The following is a 22,227-nucleotide window of genomic DNA, read 5'->3' on the forward strand; positions in this document are numbered from 1 at the left end:
AGCTGGCTCAACTTTGTGAGACAATATTGAGTTTACTACCAAAAATATTGTTAACATTGAGAGTATTCAACTGATGAAACAATGCATTATAATTTAAGTACACATGTAAGAAAAATATATTTAATTATATATACAGATGGTGAAGTTGATTTTGTTTCACTCTATGCACTTAGCTTATTCTGATTGGAAGTAATTATTATTACTGTTATCAGAAAAGCTTTGGTCCCTTTATACATGAAAATATTAAATTGTTAAAGTTGTAAATATATTTGTATCTGTATATGCAATATTCAAATAGCTACATATATTAATCTTACATTGCAAAAGCATGTGGTTAATTAAAATAACTGCAGCTGTTTTACCAAACTTTGTGGGATGATAGTTTAGAACAAGGGCATGTTAGTGTGTATTCACAATCTCCTCTACTCCCTGTTACTGTTGTTAGTAAGCACTTATTATCTTTGACAAGTTATCACTAACAACATTCATAGTTTGCACCCACACACACAAAAAAAACTTATTATTATTTTTTTTTAATAAAACAATATACACATAATGTGGGGAGAAGAGCACATAAATATCTTGTATATCTCACAGACTGTATTACCACTCTATGGAGAAATGAAGTAATAAAATTACCACCAATATCAAAATACAACACAAACTAAGTTCATGTTCCTACTCAAACAGCCACCATAAGGCTGATATGAAGAGTATTTTTTCTTTTACCCATGACTTTTCCACTGTGATCCATAAGACACTTCTGCAGATAATGACTGTCTATTAATCACATTTATCCACTGTGGAAGGACATTAAGAGCTGGATGTTGAAAGCAAGTAACAGAAAGTAACCCTACTATCACTACTTTTGTCACTACCTCTTCCTACATAAGTGATTCTCAACCTGTGTGCCACAAGAGATTGGCAGGTGTGCTGCAGTGGTTTTGAAACACATTCAATTTTCTTGGGACTTTACAAGCAAGTTAAACACATCAGTTAATAAAAGCTACAATAGAGACACTCTGAAACCTTCCAAAACGTTCAATGGTTTTCATTGAACTCGAGCACCGAGAAGTTCATACTTAAATTTCATTCTCAACTGCAACAGTTCGACTATTAGTTTAATTGTGGCACAACAAGCGCTTCGCATGCCATAAATGATGTATCAAACAATCAAACTACTTTCTGGAACATGTTCATATTCTGTGGTAAGCTACAGCTACTACGCTGTAGGTAGGAATTTTATGTCAACTGCAGAACTTCATGTTTATCGTGTATGAATTAGCTTTGTCATTTATCCATGGAAAAATATTTAAATAAGTCTGGTGCTGCAAAGGAGAATGTGTTGAATCAAAAGCAAGGAATCAAATGAATACATCGAATATGGTTTTATCGCTTTAGAATCGGAACATTCTCAATTACCATTCTGCCTACTCTGGAATGCAGCTTCATCAAATGAGGTGCTTGTTCCTAGCAAACTGAAGAAACACTTGGAAACAAAACATTCAGTTGTGAAAGATAAACCAAACGAATACTTCAAGAATCTCACGGCTCAACAACATGAACAATCAAGGAACCTTGTGAACTACATTAAGCTGCCCAAAAAAGGATTGATTGCAAGTTATAAATTTGCTCAATTGTTGGCAAAACACAAGAAAGTGCATACGAAGGCAGAATCAGTCATTGCGCCAGTGTTAGCAATCATTGTTGAAACTGTGCTTGGAATGGATGCTGCCAAAAAGGTTAAGCAAGTCCCACTGTCTAATGACACAATTTCGAGCAGAATTGTAGACTTGTTGTCGGGTTTGAAGGATCAAGTTTGCAAACACTTCAAAGCACCTGAAGATGAATTGTCTCTGATATGGTCTCTTCAAGCTGATGAATCTACTGATGTTAGTGGAAAAGCTCAAGTTCTGGCTTTTGTTCGATTCATAAAAGATGGAAAAACTGTAAACAAATACTTATTTTGCAAAGATTTAAAAAGTACAGTGAAAGGCCAAGACATATGAGTTTGTGAATGAAAACATTTTGCTCTTCAAATTACATTGGAATAACTGTGTCAGTGTTTGCACCGATGGCTGTCCTTCAATGCAAGGAAAAAAGAAGGGATTCGTCACTCTGGTGCGCCAACAAAATACAAACATTAGGATTGTTCACTGCATGATTCACAGAGAGGTGCTCATCTCCAAATCTTTGCCAAAAGATTTGCATTCTGTTATGAATCAAGTTTTTCAAGTGAGAGTTTCATCAAGTTTTGGCCACTTCCGTCTTGATTTTACTCTCTTCTCTGTGAGGCGATGGATTCAGACTACAAAAAGCTACTGCATCACACTGAAGTTCAATGGCTTTCGAAAGGAAAGGTGTTAAAGCGTCTTGTCCAACTAAAAAGTGAAGTAATTTCTTACTTGGAGGTTGAGGAAGCAGGTTTTGAATTTTCTTTTCATGATGAGATCTCGTGGCTGAAGGTTTAATTTCTCTCCGACTTGTTTGACAAATTAAATTCTCTGAACTTAAGTCTCCAAGGACCATCTGAAAACATTATTACTGCAATGTCCAAACTGAAGGCCTTCGATGAAAAGGTGACGCTGTGGAAGAATAAGATCTCGAAAGGAGTCCTTGATTGTTTTTTCTGATTGTGTTAATTGTTGATTAAGACATTTATGACATAAATATAAAATGTTAACACTCTTGACAAACATTTTATAAATTTAAGGCTGATAAATATAAAGATATAGATTTTAACATTCGTGTTGATTGTGTTAACGAATGTCTGTTAAAGAAGAAAATTGTCCCTCAAATTTTGAACACATTAAGCAACTTACAATCCACACGTTACTTCCCGTCATTTGCTGTTGACGAATATAACTGGGTGACCTATCCATTCAGAGTGAACGAGACAATAAATCTTACAACTGAAAAGGAAAAACAGCTCATTGATTTACAAAACGACAAATTTTATCAGCCATTGTTTCCTGAAAAGAGCTTGGATGAGTTTTGGATCTTCATTAAAAATTCATATCCTGCAATCAGTTCAAAAGCAGTTGAAGTTCTGCTTTCATTTGCATCTTCATGGTTTTGCAGAATTGGATTTTCAGCATTGACTGAAATTAAAGCCAGAAAGAGAGAGAGGCTTCTTACAGTCGATGATGAAATGCAAGCTTCTTTGTCTAAGTTAGAGCCTCGCTTCAGTTTGATTTGCTCTCAGAAGCAGGCACAAGCGTCACATTGAAAACATGTAAAAATAAAATGTTTTGATTTTTCTGCTATACCACAAAATCGTTAAAAAGCCTTAGAATGACACTCGTGGCCAAAGCAAGTGATAGTATTGTCAATATGCAGATGACATTAATATTGCTTGCTTTGGCCGTGATTTTCATTCTAAGGCTTTTAATGCTTGCCGTATAACATGTACCTAAAAAAATTGTTAAGGCTTTTCAGGTGTGGCGAAAAAATTTTCAGATTGTCATAGTGTGCTGCAAGTCAGAAAAGGTTGAGAACCACTGTCCTACATAGTCACTTCGACCATTGCACAGTGTAGTGTATATCATGTTTTAAGTACATATATAGTGATTTTTTGTATTTTATACAAAATATTTGGTGAAGTACTAATAAATACTATATTAATACATTATAAATAAGTTATGTGAATGTTCAGATTTTTGTGTTATTTATCATAATAACTCATAACATGGACAAAAGATGGAAACTTCAGCTTGTAATAAATAAACAGCAAAACAGAAAAAATAACACTAAGTTTCATTATAAAATAAATACATACCTTCAAATATAATGAAAGTTACAAGAGAGTGTTATTATAAATCAGATTTTTTTAAACAACATTGCAAATTAATTAACCTTGGGATAAGGGAGGGGTGATTTAGATAGGTTTTCTTTTCTCGATATTCAGATCATTAATCTTAGCATGCATTTTAGCATTAAGTACATTGTAGTAGAGGAATCCAGTTCCAAAAGCTGTTGACATTTTTTAAACAAGAATACAAATTTTTGATACCCATTGCTTGAAAGAGTATTGTAACTAAATATAAAATGTTAACACTCTTGACAAACATTTTATAAATTTAAGGCTGATAAATATAAAGATATAGATTTTAACATTTTCTTTTATGAATAGGATTTATTGCAGTTAAAACAACAATCATATCACCCAATGGTTTTAGAAAACCTGTTATGTTTACTACATATGTATGGTATATTTTGTACTGAGAATTAGAGAAGACATGCACAATATCACATAAAATGACATATTTCTTTATGTTCAATTTAAAAATACTTTTCAGTAAAAGTGAAAATTATACCAACATGCTTTTTGGTGCTGTTACTTTCCATGTGAATGAAACTTGATGTATAACACCTAAAATTATGATTTCAAAATTAATAGGTTTGTTTTGCATTCACATATTATTCTCTTTTATGAATAATCAATATTGCACTATTATTCTGAACTCCAATGCTGTTTTGTACATTATCTCATGTAAGCAAGTTCAAGGAAAGGTCACAACAGATTGTTTTTATATAAAGGGTGTTCAGAAAGTCACTGTGCAGTTTTGTATGTTACTAAATATATAAGTGCACAGTGACTTTCCAAACACCCTGAATAAACAACTGCAAGGAATTGTATTCAGTTATCTCTGCAAGGCATCTATTAACAGCACATGGCCATTTACAACTTGCATTTCCTCTGAATGTTGGATACTCAGCCAGAATCTCTAGCTGTTGTTTACACTTTTTAATGTAGCACTTATTTGTTGACCAATCCACTTTAAAGTGAAATAACAGGTTGCTGTTTAATGCATGTTAGTTAAAACACAAAGATGAGTAAAACCATCCATGTACAATAGTAAAAGTGTTCTCTTTGTTTCAGTTTTTTTAGCTGGATCGACTTCAATAATTCCAAATCATGAATACATTTCCTGCGAACCTCCTATTAATGTAGGAATTTACTTACTTACCTGGTGGCCATGTTTATTTTGGAGTATCATACACAATACATTATAATAGCACAAGCCTGTGATGGCTTTATTGTGTACATTAATTCCTGTATGCTGAATCCATTTTTCTCCACATCTAGATTTCACACAGAATATCACATATACTTTTTCAATGAAATTAGGTAACATTTTATCCCTAAAATGTTGACAGCCATTGGTTATAGACTTCTCTAGACCAATCACGATGCGAGTCTTATCAATTGTTCTAGAATCCAAATATAATAAATAAAAATGTTCAAATGTAAAAAAAAAAATCTTCACATGAAAAAAAAAAAGACAAACAAATGTTACTTTTGAAATCTATATAGTTGAATTATGGAACAATATGTTATTAAAACCAAAACAATTTTTATGAAGTTTTAATTTGCAGGCCTGTGTAATTACCTTTAGAACCAAGATGGTACTTAATTTACTTACCTGTTGCTCAACTTGGAATACCACACACACACACACATAATACATTAATAACTGCTATTACAGACAAGCTAAGATGGTACTAAATTTACTTATCCATTGCTTACTTTGGAATACAACACACATTATACACTAATAACATCTATACAGGCAAGGTGATATTTAATTTATTTATTGTTGCTTACTTTGGACTACAAAACACACAATACACTAATCATTCATACTGAAGTCATGAAGATGTTGAAAAACTAACAAATGCAGTAAAAAGCAGTTATAATTATGAGAAGATTATAAATAGATGAATTTCAACTTATTAAAGTGTGACAAGTTTTTAAAAAAAACCTTTCCCTGAACTCTCAGGCAAAAATTCATATTTTTCAGACCTGAAAGTACAACACACCAATATTTCAACATTATGGTAGACTATAAAATGTATTTTTATTCATAAGAATATTTTGTCATGAAAGACTTTAGATGAATAAAAAAATGACAAAACTGTAAAAAGTGACTGACGAAAATGTACATTAAAATATACCAATAATGGCTGAAGGGTACAATTTTCTCTCACTCTTTGGGTTTTGGGATTATTTTCAATTATTTTTCACTCTGTTTTTCTAAGTTCTTAAGTTTTACAGGTTTATTACAAACATCATAAATTATAATTCAGTATGGTTTGATAGAGGAAAATACTTTAATTTACACAGCTTGAACTTGTCATGGGTAAATGGCATGGCTCAGTGAAACTTTCCTTAAATTACTCTTACAGGCACTTTAAAACTTGAAGTTTCTAATATACAATGAAAAATATAAAATAACTAATTTTCAAAGAGAAAAAAACTTCCAAATTTGAAGTTAAGTAATTGTTTGTGTGTTTCATTTACATATTCATAGACACAGAAAACTATAGCATGAAGATATTTATGAATGTCAAAAACAATTACATATTTCTTTAGAGAAAAAAAAAATATATTTATGTCTCACACCCTTTTTTTTAATCGATTTTATAGATAAAAGCCATGTCTATCATGTAAATACATTATAAAGTGAAAAAAAAACCTGTAACATGAACACTTTTGAAAGTGACCATAGATATTTAGATATTTTAGTGACCAACATGTCTTTCCATATTACCATACACAGAAACAGAATTCCCAACAATGTCACATAAATATCTTACCATGGCCGTATCATACCTACAAAAGCCAAGAGCAAGCTATCTTCATAAGTATAGCTAATACACAGCTCATAAGCAACTTTTAGTTTTGTGACAAAGTGAAAATGTTTATTATTTTGAGTCTACATCTGCACAAAAGAAGTGCAGTGTTAGCCTGTTTTTTGTAACATTGGATATGTTAATTATTTTTTAATGTACACATTCATAGAGTAATAAATTATTACTTAGAGTAAACTGATTCTAATTTGACTATAAAGCATGACAGTCTCTTATTAGAGGAAGAGGCAATTCAAGTGGGAAGTTTCAAATAGTTCTCATTATTGTAAAGATACAGGTAAGAACAATTCAATTACAAGTTGTTTAACTTACCCATGTAGACTAATAAACTCTTCCGAATACATTGTTTTCTCAACTGGATTTAGTTCATCATCTATAAAATCAAGTCTAGTTAATAAAAGGCTAACATGTTATGGAAATAACTCTACAAGCTTTATTTATAAAATATTGCCAGTGGAAAACAATTTGACACAACATGTATTTCACTTAAAGTTTTCAAACAATTTTATAATCTAAAAAGGTATATGAAATTACCAGAAGTTAAAATAAATCTGTTGTAAAATTAAGAAAATAAAGAATTTTTCATTTTACAGAATGAAATAAAAAGTATTCAATTTAACAAACAGATAGCTATTATTAGTGCTATAAATGTATTATATATGAAAGTTTCGTTTGTTTTGAATTTTGTGCAAAGCTACACAAGGGGTATCTGCGCTAGCCATCCCTAATTTAGCAGTGTAAGACTAGAGGGAAGGCAGCGTGTCATCACCACCCACCGCCAGCTTTTGGGATACTCTTACCAACGAATAGTGAGATTGATTGTCACATTATAATGCCCCCATGGTTAAAAGGGCAAGCATGTTTGGTGTGATGGGGATTTGAACCCACAACCTTCAGATTATGAGTTAAGTGCCTTAACCACCTGGCTATGCTGGGCCCTGACACAAAAGTAGCAATGAATAAAATATACAAATTTGGAAAATGATGGCATAAACAAATTTCAACATTTTCTAAGTTATATAAAAATGTAGTAAATACATTTAAATCACAGTTATGAGCTGTTTACATAATCACAAGTAACCAATTACAAAATTTGACACTTATGACAGCCTTAAAGGCTATTGGCATATAAACCTCTTTGGCAGATGTAGTGAGAAAGACAATCTGTTTGCCGAGGTGAGTTATTGTCTCAGAAGTGCATTATTAATTTATTGACAAATTTATTTTTCTGGACATTATTATTTTACATCTTCACTTGTTAATAAAGGTTTTTTTAAGCAAAATAGCAATGACATTTAAAACTTAAAGCACATGCAAGACACTGTAATTTACGAAAAATAATCCTTCTCACTCAAAGAAACCAAAGACCAGAATGTGATTTTATATACATATAGACACACACACACATTCATATATACACTTTGAACTATATGTGGGCATAACAATAACAAAAGTAAAATGTATAATCAATTATAACATCACTGGAGTTCATTTTATTTTTATAAAACTACACCAGCTGAAGATTATAGGAAACATACCTTCCTCAAATTTTTTCTTTTTTGGCTTTCCTACAGTATGCAATTTATTTTGAGGTACAGTTATGCTTAGTTTTGCAGGTAAATTATCTAGATTCTCAATCAGATCACACGGAAATCTTTTGTGTTCTAATGCCTCTATCCTTTGTCTCTAGAAAATAAATGTTACTTTACAGTAATTTCATATGCATTAAGAAATACACAAATTAAAAATGTAAAATATACACAAAAACACCTTGTTCCCAAATACACAACACTGATTGATATCCCATAAAAATTGCATCCACTTGAATAGACAGAAGTATGTCTTACAATAATGCTAAAACTCAATTATTAATGTGGTATAGCATCAAATTCGTGCCTGAGAAAATGAGAACACTAAATGATCTTGAATTCATTGTGAAATTATAACATTAGTTAGGTATTATATGTGACTAGTTACTGACACTTCTTTGGTAATGTAACCTATTTTTGATGTCCTCTGTGCTAAAATCTAAACAGAGCAATTGTGGTGCAACTATACTGTGCAAATTTTGTACACATATTTACACCATAGCATGCTATCATCATCTCAGTTTTAACATTTGTTTATTTGCAACTGGTGCCAATTATTATAAACAATTCCTTTACCCCAAAAAAGTAAATAAAACAAAAAACCTAATATTTTTGGGGCAAATATAATCAAAATCAAACATGTTCCAACAATCAAACTTAACACAATTATAATCTATATTTAAAATTCTCATTTAGAACACACAACTTATTAAATTATTATTATTTTCTAAACAAAAATGTGGATAGAAATAAATCATTCAGCAAGAAATTATATTTTAGTGGATCACTAAAACAATAATGATAATATCTCCATGGAGAACATGCTATAGCATAAATATTTCTGAAGAACACACAATAGTAGCACCAAAAATTTTGTGGAAATATGGCAGTAAAAGCAACAGGAATATGAAAACCTAAGTCAGAGATCACATTTCCACAAACTGAGTGATAATTTCTAAAACAAGAAAAATTAAGTGATAAGTTGTATTGGCAACCTAATTAGAAGACTTGACAATTTGATTGCAATAAGAATTTTACAAGCTGCACCTTATCTTTACACAAGATATCACTTCTATGCTCTGTTTTTGAAATGATAATGGAATATTGGATATATATAAGCAAAGTGCAAGAAAAATAATAATACAATTTACATAAGTGTATGATCTCATATCTTAATACCCTTCACTCACATGATATGTCCATAAGCTTTCAAGAATATATTACTGACTATCTCATTTCAAGCACTGAAATTCATTAAATGAATGTACAAAGTCCTATAATTCCATGACTCTGGAATAAAATGGCAATAAATATGAAAGCTTAAATAATGAACATGCTGAAAAATAACTCAATAAACATTTACTTGTTTCACACTTATTAGAATGATCTAATTGAACCATTTTCAGTTGACAAAATTATCATGTTACATTCTTTTTTTAAAGTATGGTTGTTAGGAACAAATACATACATATTCAAATTGGTCAATTCATAGTTTCTTACATGTTGTAAATTTCAGTACATATGTATCAATAAAAACTTCTCATTTCTTAAACAATTCAAAATATATATGATGCAATACTCAGAGAGAAAAAAAAGAAAAAGAAGAGGGATCTAACTTGAGATGTTCTAAAACCAGTGCCTTCTTATCATGGATTTTTGATGTTGTAAGCTAGATATCAGTTGCTGTTACACATGTTCCATTACTTAATATCACAACTGCTAACATTTCCCTTGACTGAAAATGTATTTCTGTCACTCATTTCTCTGCACAACAAAGAGCTATTTCATCACATCACTGCTGTGAAGATTTTTGAGCACTTCACAAGTGCTTGACCAAAGGTTCCATCCATACACATACTTGTATGCATTGTGCCAGCCTATGATGCAATCATAATCACACTATAGCCCTTTAGCAATGAGAGGGTGACAAATCCTCCACACAGTAATTCTAATGAACACTAGACTTTAAACAGACTAATTCTCAATAAGGCATAAGAAATACACTGGAAGTGGGGAGGAAGAATGGGAGATTGTGCAGAGGTATGATTAAACTTTCTGAAATACATTTCAGGTCAGTAAAATGTTAACTTCAGAACCTTTTATTTACTTCTCTGTGCAAGAAAGGGCTAGAATAGTACATTAAGAAGCTGCTAGCTGGGGTATTGGAGATAAATAACAGAGATGAGTTTCTTTCTGAAAACATAGCACCAGTAAGATAAAGCTGATGGAGTGAGTTACCTAATGGAGGGAAATACTCGGAGCACAGAAAGCCAATTGTGTTGTTTTGTGTTTATAAAAGTAAACATAATAACAGTGTTTAGATTACCTGGATGAATAATTTAAATAACTAAATATAGAGATAATCAGAAACATTAATTTCCATTAGTTACTTTCATGAGTTGTGACTATAATAAAAACTGAACAGACTTCAATTAATTAAAATTAGTAAGGAAATTTTATATTAGTAGTACTTAAATTACTGGGTAGTTGGAATCACTAATTTTGATTAAAATTCAATTAATAGACAATTGGAATAATTGTATAGAGCAAAAACCAAAAACATTAATTTCAATTAGTTGGTTATTTTTATGACATTTAAAGATTTAATCACAATTTCCATTACTGGATGGTTAGAATAATTCAAAATTGTGATAATCAGAAACCCTAACTGGTTATTTTTATGACCTTAACAAATTTTATTATGATTTTGATCATAATCAATGCTCATAGATAATTAATTAATGAAGTAAATCACCCACCTTTATTCCAAAGTGATATGAAAATAGCTTCATGACTGAATTTTGGTTGCTATTAGGGATCACACAAATATTTGTTTTCATTGAATGTTTTACACCTGATATCCAATAAATTCTTATTATATAACAGATGTAGCCATACATACTGAAAACTATCTTTACATATGAGCTGCACTGCACTATAGTACAGTAGTAAACCAGTTTTGAAAATTTAATAAGGATGTAAATGGAAATGCACTATTCTGTATGAATGGTTATTTTAAATTCTCCCGTGACACGTGGTTGCATGACACAGTGCTGGCACTCCCAGTCTGCTGAAGAAACTGTTGTTTATATTATTCATATTATTACAGTATCTGCCACTACTGTGATTGCGTATGGCATACAATAGAAAATCAATGTGTAGACATAATATTTCTTTAAATAATAACTACCAAGGCTCCCACTCTCAAATATTGGATAAAATGCTACTATACTCAAAAACTCTTAGAAAGCATAAGGAGGCATGATAATGCAATACTTGTTATGTGCAACACATATGCAAGTAATATTACATCTACATAATACTGTTAGATAATTAATTGATAAAAATTTTATTTGATTATCCAATGTGTTGAAAAACTAATATGCAATCAGTTTTCATCTGTGGTGGTGCAATATTAAAGTGGAAAGGATATTTGATCAAATATTTGTCTCATCTCTAGTTTCAATTTACTACTATGGATCTAATTACATTTAAATTTTGCTACCTGCTACAAACGTCTAACATGATGCAGCACACCCACTGACATATTACTCTGAGTGACGGGTAACACAAATAGAATTTTGTACATATAGTTTGTTTGTGAAACTTAAAAAAAGCTACCTAACTGTTTGTAAACATAATATTTACATGATAGGTACTAACAGCCTCTGATGTTACACACACTTATAAAACTTCAACTTGAAAACAGGTAATTGATCTTCCTTAGTTAATTGTTCTAAAACACTTGAAAATAAATTTTTTACAATGTACTGAATTTCCAAATATAATAAGATATTTTGTTAACAGCTAAGAAAACAATCCTGAGTAAAAACAAATACAAAAAAAAAACTTAATTTGTGTAGTATGAAATAATATGAGTTATAGATTGTTAGGAGTGATTCAACTATTATTTTCCTGTTCTCTGTGACCCAAAGAAAAACAAAATATAATAAACCATGCATTTTTGACTGAAATGAATGCTACAGATGTAGCCTAGTTACCATAACACAACATATAGACAAAAATCAGGTTGAACAAAATAGCAAACGATAGTTACAATGTGAATTATACATTAGAACCCAATACACATGAACTGGACATAGAAGCATTACGAGTTTAAAAAAACACTCCAAAAAACATAGATCCACTATAATCGATCTCCTTTATTATTTTCTTGTTTAGCTCTCAATTAATGCAAAATATTTTCATTAACTGCAATGTTGTAGCACATGTACTTACTTTCTGTTCTTTTTGGGCAATATTTCGAGAATGAACATCTCTTCTCTTTTGTTTTGTTTTATTTATAACCTCTTTTGCTAATCTTGATGCTTCTTTAGCAGAGGTTAAAGCTGCCTCTTTGCCCGATGAAAATGTTACTTCATCAGGGGGCAGAATCTTCATCAGTATAAACAATGCTTTCTGTTTGCTGACTACCTTCTGTTATAAGCTGACTGTTGAGCCTGTCCTTGTTTGAATCTGTTTTATCTTCTAAAATTTCTTTTTCTTTAGTTTTTTTCTCTAACTGCAACTTTTTCAAAGAAATATCTGCTGCTTCGAAGTCACATTCACTGTCCTTGTGCGACTCCACACTTTCTGGGATATTACTAACTTCTGCCGATTTTAATTTCTTCACTGGCAAATCATTTGTTTTGCTTCCTTTCCTTGTTTTCACCATTCTAACACTAGAGAAAATAAATATATAATGTTAATATGAATAACGTTTCACACGTACTTTTGTAGTATTTTCTTTATTTTTATCAATGAGGTCTGTATGGAGCTATTACATTTTTATACAAACTAAGTTGCTTGTAGGTATTGCTAATAACAAAAAAGTGACAATAAAACTTAAAACAAAAATGCTGCCAATATTTAAATTACTCCCATTAATTATGCTTGGGTTTTCTATGCTTTTGTTTAGAAAAGGAGTGATTTCATCAAAATGTTTTGATCAGTTCATTACAGTGAGTGATGCAATAGGAAAAAAAACCAAAAAACATAAAATTACTCAGTAAGAATCACTGTTGATTCTACTAATAATAAACAGCTTGCCAATTTAAAGGTTAATGGTTTGTTTCATGACTTAGGTTGAGTTTTAAGTTTTAATGTTAAATAAAAAATTTGCATGAGGAAAATATAACAGTTTAAAACCACTGGAAAGTCTTCAAAATTATCATATCCTTATTTCAAAAGTGTATTCCTAATAATACTAAACCACTTTTCACACAACAAAGATATTACTCAATTGTTAGTTTCTTTCTTTGCTTATCTGAGCACTGGTTTGATTTTTTTCTTTCTTGCTCCAGCCGTTTAATACCCACTTAACTGCTCTTGGCAATACGTTTTGTAACACTCTCTACTCACATCAATGCACCCTCGATCCTGGTACTGTGTATAAGCACCTCAAGATAATATTGTCATTTTTCCAAGACCAATCCAATTTGAAGTTTAATACTAGTTCTTAATAGAAAGGCAGGATGGAAGAGTGTGAACAGAGATATTATTAGAAATACTTTTTTATTTAAGAAATGCTAACTTACAATACATACCTCACACAACAGCTAGAATTTCACACTGATAAGGTAAAGGGGCCAGTAAGGATATCTATCCATACAAATTATATCTGTATAAATTGTAAGTGTGCAAAAATAAATAGAAGATTAGCATCTTAGTGGAGGAACTGCACCACATTTAAAACAGTTATGCTTTTCACCATGAACTTACATGCACAGCTGGTGAAATTTGATATAATCTGTCATCACCATTGGCCAGTCCCACTGCTGAGGAATTTGAAATTATAGGGCCAAGGCCCCTGAATCTCACATTGATGATGAGAGCATTTGTACCACAATATATACATTTCTGAGAGGACTCCAACTTACAACTGTTGAGTGATTCATTCCAAACCAGCAGAATCATGACAAGAACGTAAGCAATACCAAAATGAACAAACCCTCTCATCAACCTGAAGAAGTCCAAAAATCAACACCCCATACTTGGAATGATGCCATGCTGTATGCAATACTCAACCTGAAAAACAAGGAACTCATTCAATATAGAATTGTGGACACTCATCCTCACTCCTCAACTATGAAGGTAAAGTAAATTATGCTTACCCATGGAAGTATGTGGAACAAATAGTGTTCTACCAAGGACTCAGGATGAGATCATTCTGCATTTGGAATTATGTGAATACAAAGGACGCTCTTTCATGAACAATGAACTGAACCAATATTAATAAAAAAAATAACTATATTCAACCTAAAGGGATAGCTGAGTATCAAACCTGGTCCAGTATTACAAGTAGGCTCCTGTAGAGGCTGGTGCCATTCCTAATAATATCTAGATTGATTGACTGATTTAGTGTTTTATGGCACAAAGCAGTTAGGCTATCTGTGCCAAACATCCAGTAAAAAGGTAAAAACAAATTAAATGTAGTAAAATACAGAAAAAGAAATGAAGGTAAAACAAAACATCATTGAAAAACAGAAAAAGCATAAAACCAATGTTGACACCTAGTTTACAATGTTAAGAGTGAAAGCAGAGTAAAAGAAGTTGTAAAATACTTTCTCTAGCAGAATGATAATGAATATAACCCACCAGGAAGACTAACAGGTAAGTACCAGAACCCCCGTCAGTCACCTGAAGTTGGCCTTTCCAGTCCTGGTTCTGGGTTATGTGTCATTATGGCCAGTACCAAAGGGTAAAGTAATAAAGGTTTAAAAGACATGCAGCAAAATTGGAATAACAACTCGCCAGGACGACTAACAAGTAGTTCAAACGGATAGTTCAAACAGCAGCGTTAGTCACCTGAAGTTAGCCTTTCCAGTCCTGGTGTTGAGTTATATAATGTTCTGGCCATTTTCCAATTTCAAATTGAACTAGAGAGATTAAAACTTTGAACCACAATTAAAAAGGTGTGATGAATAAATATCCAACATTTAAATGAGATTAAAAAGATTAATGGCCATTAAAAAACTAAAAACTTTATCAAGGTGGACAGTGTCACCATCACCAATAACACTGTCCAATGTCACAGATAAGCCCTGGGAAAAAACATGTTTAAAATAGTGCCATCGTTGAAAGTCGTAACGATGGCAAGAAAGTAAAATGTGGCTTACAGTGATTTGAGTGTTTCACAAACTACACACTGGTGCAACAGTTCCAGATAAAAGAAAATGATGAGTTAAAAAACTGTGACCAATGCGTAGTCTAGTTAGAACAACTTCCTCCTTCCGAACCTTACGGAAGCAAGATGGCTAAAGCCCAATATAGGGTTTTATTTGAAAAAGCTTGTTGTTGCGTTGCTCACTCCAAATGGACTCCCCGCTGGCATGGAGCCGAGCCTTAAATACAGGACCATAGTCCATGTACGGAATAGGCACAGTGGTGATAGTGCCTGAGCAGATAGATTTAGCTGCCGTGTCTGCAAGCTTGTTCTCGTGAATACCAACATGGCCTGGTATCCAGAAAAACTGGATAGAAGTAGCAGTTAATGAGAAATGGGCCAGTCGGTTTTGAATATCAGTGAGAACAGGGTGTGAGCCAACGTGTAGTGATTCCAGGGCCAGTAGAGAACTAAGCGAGTCAGTATAAATAGTGCAGTTAGAGTACTGCTCAGCTTCAATAAGATCCAGGGCAAGAGATATGGCATACAGTTCAGCAGTGAACACAGAAGCTGTAGAGGGAATTCTGTGCGCAACCACAGAACCGCAGCAAACCATAGCAGAGCCCACTGAATTACCTGATTTGAAACCATCTGTATAAATTGGAACGTAATGATTGTTTGAAAGATGTTCATTAAATAAAAGACAGTACTTCCAATCTGGAGTATCTGCCTTTTTCAGATGACTGAAAAAAAAGTCACATTTGAGGGCTGTAATAAGACATTGTGGGATAGGCTGACCTGTGGATTCTGCAATGTTATCCAAGGACAGATCCAATTCATCCAATTGCACCTGGATGCAAAGGCCAAAAGGAGCAATGACAGATCGTCTGTTCTGAAAAAGTACGGCCCACTGAGGAAGGAAAACACATCCCAGGTGGGATGCTTTGGTAAGGAATGAAGTTTCAAAGAATATAGTAAAGATAGTTGCAAATGGCGAAGGTGCAGAGAAGGTTCGTGACATTTCACATATAGGCTCTGAACTGGGGAGGTGCGGAAAGCTCCAGTGCAGAGTTGAAGTCCTTGGTGATGAATGGAGTCCAGCATCTTTAAGGCCGAGGGTCTGGCAGAGCCATAGACCATTGATCCATAGTCGAGTTTTGATCAAATAAGAGCACAATATACCTTTAACACAGAACATCGATCTGCTCCCCAACTGGCAGTAGAGAGGACACGAAGGATGTTCAGTGCTCTTGTGCATTTGACCAGTAGCTGCTTTAAGTGTGGTACAAAGGTCAGCTTATGGTCAAAGATAAGCCCCAAAAACTTGGTCTCAGGGACCACTGGCAGCGAAACTTCACCAATATGAAGTTCAGGATCAGGGTGAATACCCCGTTGGTGGCAAAAGTGCATGCAAACGGTTTTAGAACAAGAAAAATTAAAGCCGTTCACCATAGTCCACTTCAGTACACAATTGAGGGCAGTTTGTAGTTGCCGCTCAATATATCTCATGTTTGACGACTGACACGAGCTGTAAAAGTCGTCGACATACAGCCCAAATGCAACAGTGAGAGGGAGTTGTTCAGTTATGGCATTTATCTTTATACTGAAAAGTGTGACACTCAAAACACAGCCTTGAGGGACTCCAAGTTCCTATACAAAAGAACAGGAAAGTGTCAAACCCACACGAACTTGGAATCTCCTGTCCATTAAAAAAATTTTAATAAACATGGGTAAATGGCCACGTAACCCATATGTATGGAGGTCTCGCAAAACGCCACACCTCCATGTTGTGTCATAAGCCTTTTCAATGTCAAAGAATATTGATACAAGATGTTGGTGTTTGAGAAAGGCTTCTCTGATTGATGTTTCAAGTCGAATTAGGTGGTCTGTGGTGGAGTGATGTCATCAGAACCCACACTGGGTGGGCGAGAGAAGGTTGTTTGATTCAAGGAACCAAACAAGACGAGCATTAACCATCCTTTCTAAGGTCTTACAGAGACAGCTAATCAAAGCATTTGGATGGTAGTTTGAAGGAATCTTGGGATCTTTCTCTGGCTTAGAGAAAGGCAAAATAACAGCCTGGCACCAGGCATCAGAAAAAACATTCTCCTGCCAGATCTGGTTAAAGACAATTAGAAGGACATCAAGAGAAGCATGAGATAGATGGTGCAGCATGTCACAGTGTACATCATCAAGTCCAACAGATGTACTGCCAAACCAATGAAGGGCCATTTTCAGTTCCACCAGTGTAAAGAGACAATTATAATAAAAGAGACAGTCAGTTCGAAAGGAAAGAGGTGAACGCTCTGCCCGAATCTTGATGGCCAAGAAGGTGGAGAAACAAGCAGAAGTGCTAGATACCCGGCAAAAGCTTTCACCTAGAGTATCAGCGACGCTCCGGACATCAGCCACCTCCTGACCATCAGAGAGTAAGGTCGAGAGGGGGACAAAATTGTAGTGCCCACTGACCTTCTGAATCCTGTCCCATATGACCTTGGAACTGGTGGTAGAAAATATGCTAGTTGTGAACTTAATCCAAGATTCCTTCTGGCTTTGACGTCTTATCCACCTAGCATGTGCACAGGCCCGTTGGAAAACGACGCGGTTCGAAAGTGTGAGATATCTACGAAAAGTATCCCTGGCCTGTTTTTGAGCCTTCCGTGCTAAGTGGCAAGCAGGATTCCACCATGGACGAGGATATCATGGAAAACATGTCGAGGTTTTAGGAATACACTGAGCAGCTGCTTGTACAATACAGCCAGTTACAGCTGCCACACAGTCGTCTATTGATGGCTAATTCATGATGACAGGATCAAGTTCTGTGAGAGCAGAGAAAGTGGACCAGTCTTCCTGATCCAGCTTCCACTGGAGCACGTGGGTAGGGTGGCATGACCATGGCCAGTCTCTCTCAAAAGTATAGGAAAATGATCACTGCCTAGTGGATTATTGTCAACCCTCCATGAAAAATGGGAGAATAATGAAGGGGAGCAAACTGAGAAATCAATAGCAGTAAAGGACTGACTAGGTGCATAAAAATAAGTGGAAGAACCAGTACTGAAAAGAGAAAGGTTGTGATCAGAGAGCATATGCTCTACAGAGCGACACCTCCCATCAATAACAGCACTTCCCCAGAGGGGGTGATGTCCATTAAAGTCCCCCAGGAGCAAAAAGGGAGGCAGCAACTGTTCAACAAGAGCATCAAGGTCTGATTGATCATATGTTTCTCCAGAGGACAGGTAGAGAGAACAAACAGTGATGGTATGACCCAAGGAAACATGGATGGCAATGACCTCCAAGGGTGTGTTGAGTGACAAAGACAGGCTGGGCACATGCTGATCAACCAATAGTGTCACCCCTCCATGTACTCGTCCATCACACAGCCTGTCATTTCTGTACAGAGAAAGCTGCTGAATGGTGACTGTATCAGCAGGTTTTAGAAATGTTTCTTTTAAGGAAAGACATACAGGATGGAAGGAAGCAATCAGTGTTTTAATATCATCCAGATTAGAACGTAAACCTCGATAGTTCCATTGTATCAAGGTGGCCATTTTTAATGACGGGTAGGTGAAGTGGCTGGAGAACCCTTCTGTTTATAACCACGTCTTTTTTCCTTACTGTCCTTAGTCGGAGGAGGTCTATCAACCTCCATGGATCCTGCCCTGGGTCGATTGGGCAGGTCTGTGTTATTGAAAGGGGAATCCAATGTACTGAGGACGCGAACGAATGATTGTTTTGCCTCTTGGGGTAAGAGAAAAAGATGTATCAGAAGAAATGCCTGTATTTGAAACTGAAGGATATGGATCTTTAGGTTTGTTGGAATGTATGGGAGGAACAGAGATGGGTGTGGAAGTCGATTCATCAACCTTTTTAACCATGGAGGTCAAAAGGCTTTTTATTTGTTTTGAAAACAATTCTCTTGGAAGCACAGAGAGATCTGACTGCACTCCCACTGTAGTTGTAGAAAGAAGTGCAGCAGCATATGTCCGAGATGGAGTGGCGGGCAGCAATATACAAGCCTCAGGATAACTAATGTTATGAGTTTATTTATATGCAAAAACGGCTCGTTTGGGCTGGGAAAACACTTTACATAGAAGAGCTAACAACGTTTCGACCTTCTTCGGTCATCGTCAGGTTCACAGCCCAAACGAGCCGTTTTTGCATATAAATTTCTCAACAAGTGGGTTTCTCGTCATCACTGAATGTTATGAGTTGTTTTCAAACACTGCACCTCTTTTTCCTCCAACCATTTTGGGCAAGAACAAAAATAAGAAGGGTGAAAACCATTGCAGTTGATGCAATGTGGGTCCATGTCACATTCATAGACATCGTGGTCTTGCCACCACAACAAGCACATGTCAGGGAACTGCGACATGATGTTTATATGCAAAAACGGCTCGTTTGGGTTGAGAAAATATTTTACATAGAAGAGCGAACAACGTTTCGACCTTCTTCGGTGACCGAAGAAATATAAATTTCTCAACAAGTGGGTTTCTCGACATCACTGATCATGACATGATGTCTTTGAGTGGCCAAACCTCTGACATTGGAAACATCGGAGAGAGTTTGGAATGTATGGCTGTACCCTGCAAATTAGATAACCTGCCTTGATGGTGGCAGGTGCACGTGATGATGTAAATGTCAAAATGAGGGTATCTGTTGGCAGTGTAACTTCATCTTTGCGAGTGGAGGTGCGCCTCACTGCAGAAACTCCTTGAGTGAAGAGACCAGTGAGAATCTCTGACTCGGGTACATTCTTCAAATCCCTCTCAACAATAACTCCTCGTGATAAATTCAAGGTAGCATGAGGGGTAACCTCAATAGGTATATCTGTAATTGCTGTTAATTAAAGAGGAGTTCACTATGGTGGGTTGTGGATGTTTCAACTAATATATCTCCAGATCGAAGCTTCTTTACTGACTTTGGAGAGCCAGCAAGACCTTCTAGTCCCTTCTGAATAAAAAAGGGGGGCAATTGCCCTAAAGGTATTTCTGAAAGAGAATGTAATATAAAAAAATGAGGTACATGTGTTACAGATGTTGTAGATTGCTGCTCAGAGTCTTCAAGACATGGTCGCTTACATATTGACTCGTTTTTTCACTATTTTATTTAAATTTTTTGAAGGAGGATCCATAGGAAAAAGAAAAAAATTTTGTACAAACTGACCCCACCCACCATGGAGCTCTACGAGGGGACGGACTACAGTGTCATGCAAGGACAATGCAGCAACGCCAGGGTTTCGTGAGTACTATAACCAAACACCAGCATCAGGCACAATGTCCACAACACCCGTTGAGAACTTCCAACACTGGTGCTTGATTGACTCTAGCCCAAGTGGACCAGCCAATTGACCCAAGGGGGGCCACCCAAAAGCTGTCTGTCTACAGGAATTCAAGGCCAAAGTGGTGTGTTAGGGTTGGACCCCTCAACCACCAGGATCCTCTCCTCCCCTTCACAGATCACCATGGGTTCACGCGTGGTCAAACTGCGGCCTGAAGTAGGACTATTTTTAGCTAAATCATAAAAGGTTGCATGCAACTAAATTTTTTTACAGGAGATCTAATAGACTTTTAATTACAATTGCTGATTTATCAACTGATATGTTATAGGAAATTTGAAAACAAAATTCAGCTTTGTATCATATTAAGTCTTAGAGCTATGGCTTATTAAATAAACCAATGTTTTTTAAGATTTTGGGTTTTCAGGTGATTTTACTGCCTCACTATGAAAATCCTGAGAAAGATCATTTTTGAATTCTGTGATATTAATTCAGTCAGTGTAGCAAATTTCAGCCTTCTACCACCATTACTCTTGCAGCTTTAAGGAGCCAAAGTTGCCCAAAAATGAATTTGCCAAAAAAAACTAATTAAATTTTACAGGGCTGTAAATCAGAAACTATTAAAGATATTGATCTAATTTTTGTCAATTTTTCATAATATGGGTAGATGAGTACATGTGAATTTTTTCAAGGCGTTCTGAGGGGGTCACCTGGAAAATTGTCCAAAATCTGGATGCTTTGACATGGAATGACCCTATTCTACAAAAATTTCGTGTGAAATATACCATGCTGTTTTTATGGACTGTAAAAAAAAAATATGAAATACAAACGGAAACTTTTGCCCGTATTTTCTTTCCTTGTAAATCTAACACGTGTGCAAACTTAGCAATCAGTAGTAAATGTTTTAATGTTGTTTGAACTGAATTTTGTGATCTCTATTATTACGAACCACACGTGGTTCAAGACATTGATAGGGGCTATAAACAATACAAGTCACATAGGATGTGTTAAAAAATGAAATCTAATCTCTTTATAAAACTTGAATTAAAACTGAGATAAGACCCAAACTAAAAGTATCAGTGATAGTGTTATTGTTGCAAAGTAATGCTACTTAATAATAATTTCAGATAATAACATTATAATGTCTAATACTACCTTCAACTTTCTCCACATGGGATAGATAGTGACATCTAGTGGATTTTTATATTTTATCTTCACAAAGTGTTCTCCAAATCTAATTGCCAAACTAGAATACAATTTTAGAGTTTGAAGTATTTTTTGATAGATAAATAAAAAATTACTGAATGTCAGAAGCAGTGGTGGCCAGCACTTCACAAATGCTCAAAAGTTTAACTATTTGTCTATTTTTGAATATATGTCTAAACCTATATAAGTAATTAAAGTATTGTTCACTGGACGACAAGAAGAAAATAAAAATTTATCTGCTATCAGAAAAAAATTCAACTGCTTTTGATTAATTTGACGATGCTGATTCTAAAGATCATGTTGAAAATAACTGGTCACCTCTAGTCTTCGAATCATGGTAGATTTATTCAAAATATTAATATATATCGTGAAAATAACAAACTTTTATTTAATAACTT

General features: G+C 34.5%; 1 protein-coding gene across 1 annotated transcript in view; it reads right to left on the bottom strand.

Annotated features, from left to right (window-relative positions):
- Nucleotides 1-21,922, bottom strand: part of LOC143244905 (uncharacterized) — a 27,797-nt gene extending 5,875 nt beyond the window's left edge. Inside the window, exons 1-4 of the mRNA XM_076490413.1 lie at nt 21,779-21,922; nt 12,483-12,925; nt 8,193-8,340; nt 6,967-7,027 (exon numbers count right to left, since the gene is read on the bottom strand). Coding sequence (XP_076346528.1) covers nt 6,967-7,027; nt 8,193-8,340; nt 12,483-12,644 — 371 coding nt within the window. The 5' untranslated portion in view covers nt 12,645-12,925; nt 21,779-21,922. The remainder of the gene's footprint in view (nt 1-6,966; nt 7,028-8,192; nt 8,341-12,482; nt 12,926-21,778) is intronic.
- Between the last annotated feature and the right edge of the window lie 305 nt (nt 21,923-22,227).

The sequence above is a fragment of the Tachypleus tridentatus genome, chromosome 2 (genome assembly GCF_004210375.1).
Source record: "Tachypleus tridentatus isolate NWPU-2018 chromosome 2, ASM421037v1, whole genome shotgun sequence".
In the NCBI taxonomy this organism is placed as follows: Eukaryota; Metazoa; Arthropoda; class Merostomata; order Xiphosura; family Limulidae; genus Tachypleus; species Tachypleus tridentatus.